A 12,765-nucleotide genomic window follows, 5' to 3' on the forward strand; every position below is an offset into this window, starting at 1 on the left:
GGGTTAGCTAACAGTCAATATTACATCATGACATCATCACATGGTGGTAGTAAACTCCCCATGGAATCACTGTAAAGTCCAACTGGTCACCAAGACATAAGAGGCCTTTTGATTTGTTGTGGATCTCATTTGGTGCGTGTGTGTGTGTGTGTGTGGTATGTTAAGAGAGGAAACTCACTTGTACTGTGCCTGGAAATGTTCCTGGACAAAGCTGTGCTGGACTCTGGTCTGCTGGCACTGGGACGGGTCAGGACACAGCACCTCCTCAGCTCCACCGGGACCCTGCAGCACAGAGGAGGCCACTCATAAACACAACGCTGTCACACTCTCAGATCCTTCAGAGATCCATCACAGGTTAGACGTTGCCCAGGTGTCATCACTGTGAGAGGACACTCGTACAGTATATTGCGGCGGCGCAACAATAAATTTGGAAATCTTACAGAGGCTCCCGTAGAATGCGGCGTTAGCACATTCTTGCTTTTCCTTGGCAATAAAGTGATATCCAAAAGTGTTGGAAAGCACTGACCTAAACTTAACCCCCCTGGGAAGCCCCTGTCTTCACTCTTTCATCTACTCACCCACAACAGAGAGGAAGCTGGCCTTGGATGAAGATAAAAGAAGAGGAGAAAAAAGATAAAAACAAAAAACTAACAGAGACTAATCAGGCAAGGTCACAAAGCAAATGAGTGGGATGGCACACACAGGGGGGAGTCTCGCTGTGCGTTAATGACACAAAACTAACTGAACAACATTCTGCATCTGTTTTACAGTACAATGAACATGTTTTCTTTATTTCACAACTTTTATAATACAGTTTTACATATAACAGTATTTGTTACACTTAATGTAAAAATGATGCACAAAAGTTAACTACATGCATCGTATCCTCCGACTCCAAAGAGACAGAAGATGTAAAATGGACTGGAAAATGTATACTGTTGTTACTCAATAGACTAATTAAAGGAATAATTAGGCATTTTGGGAAATACTAAATAATTTCTCCAATGAAAGAAGAGCAAAGAACGGCTTTTATTGATGGAAACAATTTTTTCGCACTTCTCCTGACTGGCTTCGGCAAGAGTTTGATTGACAGATGGTTCATCCAATCACCTGCCAAGTATTTTTTGCCTGCCCTTTTCTTAACAGTTTCCAATGACGGCTTCTCAGATGGTTACAAACCATCAGGCAGGTCAGGTTGAATGGTTGTACAGAAGACTAAAATCTAAAAGTGCTAACAGTTACAATAAGCTGTCACACTGTATCAGTTGTGAGATCTCTGTACAGCATCCACTCCATTTCACATCTTACCAGACAAAAAAGACGTCCTGAAAAACATTCTTTCAGTCACCAAGTGGTTCTGCTTAAAAGGCCATCATGTGGCATACAAGCACCTTGTTAGCATTTCTCTGCTCGCACGCTATCAACCCCACAATAGCCTGGTGTAAAAGTCAGGTACTTGAGAATGCATTAAGTCATCATATCATTTCAGCTGTGCTTTTACACCGGGGCTGGCAGTGCCAAACGGAAATGCACTCTCTGTTGACGCACGCTCTCTATCTCTGTTTACTATTCCTCTGATTTCCAATTCCTGGTCCCATACTGGCTGCCACCGTTCCCAGGCTGGCAGCTCGACCATGACCTCCGCTCACAAAATGGGAGCTGAAAGGAGGTTTAGAGTTTCTAAAAGGGAGAAGGAAGTGGAGGGCGTGTGCAGTGTGAGACAGAGACAGACAGAGAGACAGGAGGGTTCCTTTACAGTTCACCACCATTTCAAATCCTGAGTCTATTCTTCTAAGAGCATTTGAGCTTTGCTAAGACCGAGCGCGAGACGGAAACCTGACCGTCCTGCTGCACTGTGCCTCACCAGGCACGTACAATGACAAACCTCTACCCCCTCTCTCACATGGGTTTCGGGGTTTTTCTATTGCTTAATCATAGTCTCCCACAAAACACTGGGACTGTCAAAACCCAGCTGACCTTCTTTGAGTGTTGACTGTGGTTTGAGGAAAACATGCAACGTGTAGTGATAGGCCACGATCGGACAGACTGCGTTTTAGCAGCCTGGGGTGGCTTTTTGTAATCGTTCAATGGGATTGAAACTTTTGCGCACTGCTTTTGCATCGCTGAACGCCTTTTGCCGTTTATCTGCTCTGTGCCCCTCGCGTTTTTACAGGAGTGCCCTGAACACCTCAAATTGGAAATAATTCAACTCCGAGTGGAAAAGCACCCAACGCCATTAGCGTTTTATTTCTCACTGTGGTGACTTTTGCTAGGTACCCGGAGCTACATGACTTTACCAACCATAGTTACTGTGATCTGAACAAAAAACAGCAGGCCTGGAGGATGTTGCTGGTTACCCAGAGCTACTGTTGATGAGTTTAGCAACCGTATTTACCATCATCTGAACAGAAAACAGAAATAGGCAAATTAGTGCGGTCCTTGAAATTTCGGGTAAATTGTTTTCATTAATTTAGACTGTACTATTAACTATTTGGGTCGCGTATATGTTAATGAATTAATGAAAAACAAACAAGGAGTAATGAACTCATACATAGAACCTTTTTGTCCTTAATTCCTCTCTACTGGTTACCCGCTTTATCTGGTTGTAGCTCCTCTTTCCAAGCAGTATTCCTCCCAACGCTCATTAAGCAAATTGCTGGTTTGTAATAAGGTAACGTTAGCACTCATTTGGTGGTTGCCTAGCAACATATAAAATTAAAAAAAAAACGCAGCAAACTTAAAAAAATGCTCCGTCTGATTGGGCAACAAAAAGGACGTGCGGTGCTCCTCGCATTTCAACCTGCAAAACGCACTCTGTCTGATCAGGGCTTTAGAAATTAATTTAGAGAGGTTAAAGGTCCAGTGCGTAGGATCTGACGGTATCTAGCAGTGAGGTGAGGAGATTACAACCAACTGGAGACTCTCTTGTGTGCAAAGCGTGTTGGAGAGCTATGTTGGCCGACGCAAAAACACGAATGGCCCTCTCTAGAGCCATTTGGAGCAGAAAGAGTGTGTGTGTACATGGGAAGTGAGTGGTGAAGCAAGAGAGAGAAAGTGGCGGTGACAGTAGCGAGTAACGTTATCGACTCCGGCCCAAGCAGGAAAAGTTCACAACGTTTGGTTTGTTTGTTCTGGGCTACTGTTGAAACATGGTGGAGCAACATGGCAGACTCCGTGGAGAAGGCCCCATCCCTATGTAGATATAAACGGCTCATTCTAAGCTAACGAAAACACAACGATTCTTATTGTCAGGTGATTATACACTTAAGAAAACATACTTATTAATATTATATTCCATTTCTGCCAATAGATCCCCTTTATTATTACACACTGGTCCTTTAAGAGTGGAAAACGTTTTTTTCTAATCTAATGCGCTGACATCAGGCTCTGCATTTCACTCCCTTTTTCCCCCTCCGCATACTTGGTAATGGATTCCATTGCTATCTTTATGGAGAGATAACAAAGCTACATTGAGGCCAGCGAGTGCAGACACAGTCGGTCTTATCACTTCTCAGAAATCCATGCCTAGCTCCGCCATGTCAAAAGACTGCAAGGTGTCAGCTGTGTGTTGACAGTAGCTGTTGAGGATGTGGACATTTCAGAACAGTGAGAAAGTGGGGCAGGTTTCATACATGCCTACAGATGTCTGATAAGACTTCAGTCATCTAAATGATCACGGCCAGATAGCGAATCCCATGGAGCGAGCTGCGACTGCTGCTGGCCGAAGAGGATCTTGTTTTACAGGTTGTTAAGTGACCCCGACAGAACGGGGGTCCATCTCAAGAGGTGCCATGATTCAGCCGTTTGAAATTGAGATGCTATCTTTGAAACTGGTTGTCAGAAAAATATGCCAACTTCAAACTGATAAAAAATGCAACTAAACAGGCAACAGATCTGAGAGGCTATTTTTAGAGTCAGGTCTGACCGGTATAGACGGCTACCACAAGAGAGAAGAAAATGGGAAAAGCAGAGGGTGTGACATTTCATTTTGTACATTCACACACTAATATTCTTTGCAGCCTACTGTACACACATTTTCCTACAGTTCTGATGCAGCTCACACCTCATGCATCCTCATTTTTGTTTCTACATTAACTGTATTGCACCTCTACCATTTCCTATAACATGAATATTATTTGGTTATTGTTTAAATATTTATTGCGCAGTAATTACTATGAAATTAAAAGCCTGGAAATTAAAAGGTTAACTTCCAAATAAAAGATATTTATTGGTACTTTAACTTTGCTCGTCTCCCCTCATTGTATACTTTGTACCGGTTTGTCATAAGTGGGGTCTCTTCCGGGAAAAAAAATATCTTAGGAGTTAGGAGTAAAGTAGCCTGTGTTGCTACCTTCTGCGGCAGACTAATCATGGGGAAACCGGCTAAAAATAGGCAATAGACTACTTTCCATTTCCATTAGATGAGTATGCCTTTCGTGTGTCATGTTTGACGTCAAAAACGCACCGGAAAACAGTGAAATGTTATAGTGGCTACTTCGTTTTTATATTGGTTATTTATTCAGTCTCTCTGTCAAACTCTCCAACCAGAGATGGTGATTGTAGGAACCGTGGAAAGACTAACAAAGACGGTTTTGAGGAGTTTTATTCTGTTTCTGTTGCATTTGAATGAAGTGTGTTTAACGACGATTAGCGAGGTAAAACGACTGTTGTCTGACCGGAGTCTGGTGGCTTTGAGAAGAGCGTATTATTTGTATGTTTTGTACGTTAATAATATATAATAATTGTCTAAATCTCTGTTGATTTTATTTCTTATATATTCACTTCAACGCCCGAGACAAAGGGGCGAAAATAAGCATGTGCACCCAGGTGTCATGTTTCCATCACCCATGTACCCGTAACCACTGCAGAGTAATTTGTCATGCCAGATGTAAGTGGGTGTTAGTGGTTTTTTTGTCCAATGATAAGGGGCTATAGTGGTTACTGCTTTGGTTCGTCCTGGAGGAGTGTAACTGTAGATTGGTTTGTTGTTTTTGGCACAGCTATTTTGAAGCCATTCACCACTTCACCACATTCGGCATTCAACACTTTGGGAGATGAAAGTGTTGGGTATTTCTATATTTGTCACAGTTCCCTTCAGAGTAGTTTGTTGGAAACGGTAGCATTTGGTCCCCTTTTGGCCCTACTTTTAGTATTTCAGGGACAGTTTGGGCAGGAGTACCTTTTAGCAGTGGGCTCCCCTATGGGACTTTTGGGTAGCGCAGTGAGGTCGCCAGCTCCTTTGTTGCTTTCTTCACTCTACTGGTGCCCAACTTGTCACAAACTGGCTCAAACTTTGTAACAATGAGGGAAGACAAGCCGAGTTTAAGTGCCAATAAATTGTGTTTTATTTGAAAATAACTCAGGCAGCATTTTGAGCAACATCAGTGATGTAGGTAGTGTATGGATGAGGGAGAAATGTGTGGGTTGTAAACTGCAAAATGACACACCAAACTATAAACCAGGGGTAGTAAAAAGCAGACAGAGAGGAAAACAAATTGGTAGGGTTTTAAACAAACTGTGGGAGCACGGCTAGTGGGCTACCAACAGCATTCCACAAAGTAGTAAATTATACAGCCTCTAATCAAACACTTTAACATCATTAATCTCTGTCACTGTACTGGCACTCATTCGAGCCAAGTGGTCCCTCCTTCCCTGCTGCTTGTTATTTCACCATGCAGTCACAAAACAAGAACATAAACAAGCAATATTTCCTGAATGAGAGGTCAATCCCGCCCCCTCTCTCACACTGGCTGGACATTGGAGAGCTTTTCTGTGTCATAGTGCCATCAGACAGATATCAGAAATAACAGAAGCGTCCACATTAAACTAACGACCCTCAATGACTCCTGAAAAAGTATGTTAAACTCTACAGGCAGGGAGGGAGGGGTGTAACAGTACACACTACAAACATCAAACTTTACAAACAATCTTTTCTTTAATGCCCCGATTGCTATAATGACGTTTTGTTAAAATCAAATTTATGAAAGAACTTGTAACTCAGGACTGAAGTTAATGGTTGATCAGAGAAAACAATAGGGGCGAGAAAAAAGATTGATTCACCTATGTATCGCGTTTTTTTTTACAATTTTGAAATGGATTTTTTAATGCCAGAATCGATATATTTGCTTCATTGCGGAGGTAGAAGGAAGTTATCGCTTTTATTGTTGTAGTCGGAGTAACGTGACGTCATATCCGTTCCATATCCGTCAACCAAAACAAACCGCAGCCGGCTGAAAAAACAGCCGAGGGTCCGCGTGGATACGCACCTGCACCCTCACATTTGAAATCCAAACACTACACATACTGTACAGTAAAGTATGGAAACACTTTGGTTTCACACATTGCAGGAAAAGCAGAGCTAGACATCACGGCTAAAGCTGCATGCTAACTCTGTCATTGACAGGAAACGTTATCGTATTCGCGGTAACGTGCGGTCAAGCCAGCCGTCACTCTCATGTCTGTGGTCAAATCGGCCAACGCTACAACTGTAGAGGACCCATATACTGACATTTATGTTAAATGCATTCAAACGGCCCCGATGGAGCTGACCATGGATGTATAAAGAGAACGGAGCTGACCAGAGAGCTAGCGACTGATTTGGCAAAGTTAGCAGAAGTATACACGTGTGAGTACGTCCGGTTTTCAAAATAAGATGTTAACAAAAGGAACTGTATATACAAAATACATATATGGAAATAAGATTGATTGGATTATATTAACCAGAAGTATAAAACATTACATGTTCCTTATAAATTAAAAAAGAAAGTACCACTAATTTGTGAGGGAAACGTCTTTATTCTTTGATTTTTGGGTTGCTGGAAAAAATGTAATAAATAATGCCTGTCAATGACTGATATTATTGATTTCAGGACATCTCTGACTACATACATGCTGTAAATCAAACAGTTTAACTGTATGAATTTAGATATTTTCGAAAGTAAATCCCTAGAAGTGTATGATTCAACTTTTTCCCATGGTCTAGTGTTGAAAAAGTTAACAAAAATCACAATAAATCGCAATATAGAATTACAATACTTGTAGAACTGCAGTACATATCGAATCGGCACCCAAGTATTGTGATAGTATCGAATCAGGAGATATGTGTATCGTCCCAGCCCTAGAAAATATCCTAAAACGAAACAAATATGCATTATTTGGTGGTCAAACCTCAGCAACTCATATCTGAAAAGGTAACATGGAGAAATATAAACACAAAAATGTGCAAGTGCTAATATCCAAGATATGTAAAGCCAGAGAATTGTCTACCTCTGCTTAATCCATAAGCCTCAATGCCAGGAGAGGGGCGTGTGCCAGTGCCCGAGGAGCACGGAGAAAATTAAAACTCAAATCCCTCACCCTGGCACCTCAGCATGCTGTAATTGATTTCTGGGATTTAGATAAATGACAAAGATACAGCATGCAACTGAGTGGTGGTGGGCTGGAGGGAGCCTGGCCGCTAGCTCAGCACTGTCAGCAGGAGGCCAGAGTTCACTGCCTGGGATTTTTACGCCGACTTAAAGGGGAAGAGAGAGAGGCCAGAGTGATGGAGACATGATGAGCACACTGTTGTGCAGACAGCTACCTCAAAAGCATAATGTTCTTTAACCTCTTCCACTCCGTCTTTACGGTCAGTGCTCAGCTTTAGAGCTAGAGTGAAGATACTGGTATCACATAAAACTAGAAAAAAGGAATCCACTGGTAGCAACCATGTCGTACTGGCATGGAGGGTATGAGGCTAAATAGCGCTCCAAAGTTAGGCTAAATTTTGGCGAGAAAAAACTGGCATGGCCATTTTCAAAGGGTTCCCTTAACCTCTGACCTCAATATATGTGAATGACAATGGGTTCTATGGGTACCCACGAGTCTCCCCTTTACAGACATGCCCACTTTATGATAGAATATCTTGACTCTAGCTTTAAAACTGAGCCCGCTACAACCTCTAAAAAGACAGAATAGCGGCCGCTCTGTTGCGACCTCTGGAAGATCGATTGCGTTAATGTGTTAAAGAAATTAGCAGCGTTAAAATAAATTTGTGTTAACGCGTTATTACCGCGTTAACTTTGACAGCCCTAATTAAATTAATATTAACATAAGTAGTATCGACTAAATAAGAGTGGTAAAATGCTCCTGTCATGAAATCACTCCTTGAGGCTTTGTATTTTACTCAGAAGAGTTTCCCACAGTGAGATCAATGTTATTAAAAAAAGAGATTTGGCAACCGTGGAAACAGCGCTGCGTTTATTCATTATCCATTTCAGCAGTGAGGATGCAAACACAGATGAGCAGCTCACTACCACGTCTCTGTTAAATCCAACACTCCTGGTCATCTGTACTTCAGCGTCAAAGCCTGAAATCACACAGATTAACGGCGCACTCTGTCCCATCGGGGAGGCTTTCAATTATTCACCCCGAAAATGTTGCTGCGAGTGATTCATCTCCGTGAGCGGATCCACTGTGAAGGAACTCCGGCACTCTCGCTTCACCGTGGTGAAAATCCAGGAAATGTGCGCCCCACCATCCTCACAGACCACCTGTCTCGTCCTGATGGGTTTTCAGGGTGGTGGGAGAGATAGATCGTAAATGGGGGGTGGGACGAGTGTTCCCAGTAATGGCCCTGATGTGAATAATTTAAACAAGCCGTGGAAACACACAGGGATGGACATGTGCTGCTGCTGAAGAAAGCACTATAGTGGAGTGATTGAGAACAAGAGCCAACAGCACCTGAATCCCCGCGGTGATCGTAACAGAGAGATGCAGAGATGCGGGGCAGGTGTGTGAGTATCGATACAGGCAGATGGGGATAAAGCGAGAGAAAAGAGAGTGTTATTGAGTAACTGAAAGTCAAAGTAGTACACACAGCTGACATACAGAGCCTTGATAAATAATGGACAGTCTCCTTCAACGCTGCCTCCTGTTGTGTGCGTACCCCTCTATAAATAGTCCCAATGATACGGACGATGGAAGCTTTTCTCTCTGACCCTCAGGCCCATTATTCCCCATGGGCGATCACTCTGGGATGGGTGCGTTTGTATGGACGTGCAAAGTGCCCAGACATTGGTGCGTGGACTGAAAGTGACCTCAGGGTTGTAACTGAATGGCTGCTGCGTATCCAGAAACTGTACAGCATGCTGAGGCTCAGTCTGCTCTAGTTTTGACAGGACAAAGTGTGGACTGGCCCTGAAGCAGGTCAGTCAACACACCACCTGTCAATACTGCAGCCACCAGTAAGGTCATGGGTGTTATAAATATGAGCCCTGTTAAGAGCCGTGAGAATACATATGTATTAGGTTTGTCGCGGTGGTCGGTGTTACCGGTGTTACACGGTGGTCGGGCACAGAAATAAAACCCACTTAGTCCATTTTGGCGTATCAGCGCCGTGTTATCAATAGATAGTCGGACGACGGACGCCACAAACTGAAAGTTAATGCATCTGCTCTGTACGGAGTCTCAGCTCAGAGTAGCAGGTGTCATATTTCACACATGGGACGAGAGAGAGTTAACAGACCGAGAGACGGCAGAGGATTTGGTGTCAAAGCGAAAAGCAAACGTGCCTATTTGTCAATATTTCAGATTTAAACCCAATGCTATAAGGGAACCATAACATTAATGAGGCAGCGTTAATCTCTGCGAGGAGGACAGAGCGGTTACAGCCGGTGTGCGCGGCGCCAGGTAGACCCCTGTGGCCCCGCAGCAAAAGCTGGACCGGAGAGGCCAGACACACAGCCACCCGACGTCAAAGATCAAAGTAAGCACGCTACATATATTGACCGTCATCTTTTCTTGTAAAATGTCCGGTGTAATCGGTAACACCGGTGTTGTCACAAGTTTATTAACTGGTGGGAAAATTTCCTCACCGTCACATCCCTAATATATATCAATAATGCTGTCAGATCTTCAATTTGCAAGGGACATAACAGCAAAATACGTCATCATCTCCTTTTGTTCCTCCTTTTTCTCCATTTGGTTCACAAATTGCTTTGTTTTTCGAAAAGCCCAAAGAGATAGGATATTACGACTGCGTCAAAAAAGTTTGTATTGTTTTGATTTCTTCTTCTTCTTTTAATTTCTGGCAGACTGCACGCAAAGTGCATTGCTGCCTCCTTGTGCATGAGGAGGCGCATTCTAACGCCAGGTGCGAACAGACGTACTTAGAGTTGTCCACTTGTGATCGGATCACCCAAGATGCATGTTAATGCCCGGTGTAAACAAGACCTCTGTTATTTGGCTCAAAGACATTTCATCAGAGCCGGTGCTTGCTCACAGATTCCCTTCTGGCTCCATGGATCCTGTTCTGTGTTCTGACCTCCCTGTGCCAAGGTACACAGCATAATGAATTTCTCCCAAAGTGATCAATAGAGTGTCACGAAGCCAAGTTTGTTTACAGAGCAAAGGTGAGTTGCCAAGCAGTTGAGGCTGCTTTGAAATCACTTTAAGATCCCCCTGGAAAATGTTTCAACGGTGCTAAAGTTGCCTCACTGAAACTCTACATGAGTGGCTCCATGGATGGCAATGTCAGTCTGTCGTTCCACCACTTTGGTCCAGACTGAAATTTCAAAACGGTTGGGAGGACCCCATGACGTTTTGTAAAGACATTCATGGCCCCCAGATGATGAATCCTACGCAGTATAGTGATACTCTGACTTTTGACATTTTTGTTTTTTTAGCAGGGATGTCACAAGAACAAATATGAGAACTTAACACTTAAATAAATTCTGAAAACTTGACTTACTCGTTTTCCTACTGGGCTGCAGGTACCGTACTGTAGGTACTATCAAGGCTTGAGAGTAACGGCATCCCTGATAATGCTACATTGTGAACAACAAATCTGTGTTGAAATCGGCAGAACAGGAGCTAGTTAACGTTAACTGAATGTGCTGCTAGCTCCAACGTAAACTAGCTCTCGTCCTGCTTATTTCAACACGGGAGGTGCCATGGATTTACTTTGTGATGCATTCAGGCTCTATTCAGTAAAAATGAGGATTGGGCGAAGGTAAATTCAAACGTTATCATGGTGTGTTCAAATGTAATCTTGTAAATTGAAGTTTTTGGCGAGAAACTTGAAGGAATCCAGTTGTTCGAAGGAGATGCTTTCACAGCAATATAAAATAGATAAGGAGAGAGGGAATTATGACCTGTTTAACTTCATAGCAAAAACCAATATGTAAACAGTAATAAAGGAGTGTATGTTGAAATACATGGGTTTTATTGTTTTACATTTGTTTTTTACTGTGGTAATCGAGAATTGTGGAATTTCACTGGTATTGGTATCGGCTACTAAATTTCTGGCATCGTGACATCCCTAATTTTAAGGCTTGTCATGTCTTGACAATGATGGTACAGATGAGTTACAATTTGGGTTTCAGTGTTTTGCTCAGAGACACTTGCGGTAAGGACGAGTTAAACCACCAGCACTACGAAGGACAATCCGCTCTACCTCCTGAGGTGCAGCCACAGTCTTTACTGATTCATTCCAATGATCACTGCTGTTTACGTCTACTTAGCATCTTCTCATGTCACACACTCAGGACTGTGGAACTAACGGTAAAAAATGTGAACCCAAACAATAAAAAAAGGAACTAATTATTTAAAAAAGACAAAGTTGATCAATTCCATCTCAACACCACATGTAATGGAAATGTTCCCATGATCTCAAAATCATGACAATGGAGTGCCAGAAATGAAAATGAAGTATGACGGTTCAATACTGGAAGCTGTGGTATCCTGTTTATCATGTTTGGCCAGTCACAAATGCTGTTCATTGAATCCCACTCTCTGCAGGGGAGGGATGTAAGGAAAAAAACATTGTGGAGGCAGCTTGTATGCTGCCTCTGCTCGCCTGAGAGCGAGAACCTAATGACAAGGGAGCGCAGGCCTCAAAATGAATTTCAACAAGAGAAATGAAAGAGACGGAGAGGAGGAAAAAAACAATCTGTGATGGATCAGACAGACGTGGTGACAGGAACAAAGACAAGAGGAAGCAAAGACGGGGAGCTGGTCAGGAGGGAGGCTCTATTCTTGTGGCCTGAAATGTCTTGATGCACTGTCAACATGCTGTCTGACTGACAGCGTGGTGGAGTAGAACAAGCAACCACACTGAGAAAGCATATGAAAGTTGCCAATATTTCTTTGTTTGGGATGTGATGTGAATGAGTCACATTTTAAAAGCAGGACACGAGCTGAGTGATGTATGAATATGACGCTGACTTGACCAAAAGCCCTTTGCTAACCACCCAAATAATCTCACCTAAGACTGAGTCATAAACAGAGGACACTGACTGTTCTAGTACATATAATTAAAGTGGTAACTTTATATGTGAGAAAAATAAGGTGTGTCTTGGCAGCTGATTTCTCTACACTTCTTTCTTTTCTTCATTTTTCTGAACACTATTTGTTCTCAGCGGTTAGTTACTCGCAGTAAGAACTTGATTATCTGCCACACTGTCTTTTCTTACATGCCCTGCTGGGTTTCCACTGTTTATCCAAACTAGAATTACCGCCTCGCGGTTGTATGCCTCCGTCAACCAGTCAAGTTGCAGTTAACATCCATATCTGTCCAAAAAATGTCATCACTTCATCATTTTATCCTGTTAGACATTTGTGTGAAATCGTCATGATTAGCATATGAATTCATGCGTTATGGCCAAAAACGTGCTTTGTGAATTCACAGTGCCCTTCGAGTCCAAGTGGATGTTTGTGCCAAATTTTGAGTAATTCCCTCCCAGCGTTCCTGAGATACCACGTTCACGAGAATGGGACGGACGTACA

At 42.8% G+C, this 12,765-nt stretch overlaps 1 protein-coding gene across 2 annotated transcripts in view; it reads right to left on the reverse strand.

The window, feature by feature from the left end:
- usp43b (ubiquitin specific peptidase 43b) overlaps positions 1-12,765 on the reverse strand; it is a 98,810-nt gene that overhangs the window by 60,076 nt on the left and 25,969 nt on the right. For both annotated transcript variants that reach the window (XM_037791899.1, XM_037791898.1), the window contains exon 3: positions 179-282. In XM_037791899.1, coding sequence (XP_037647827.1) covers positions 179-282 — 104 coding nt within the window. The remainder of the gene's footprint in view (positions 1-178; positions 283-12,765) is intronic.

The sequence above is a fragment of the Sebastes umbrosus genome, chromosome 14 (genome assembly GCF_015220745.1).
Source record: "Sebastes umbrosus isolate fSebUmb1 chromosome 14, fSebUmb1.pri, whole genome shotgun sequence".
In the NCBI taxonomy this organism is placed as follows: domain Eukaryota; kingdom Metazoa; phylum Chordata; class Actinopteri; order Perciformes; family Sebastidae; genus Sebastes; species Sebastes umbrosus.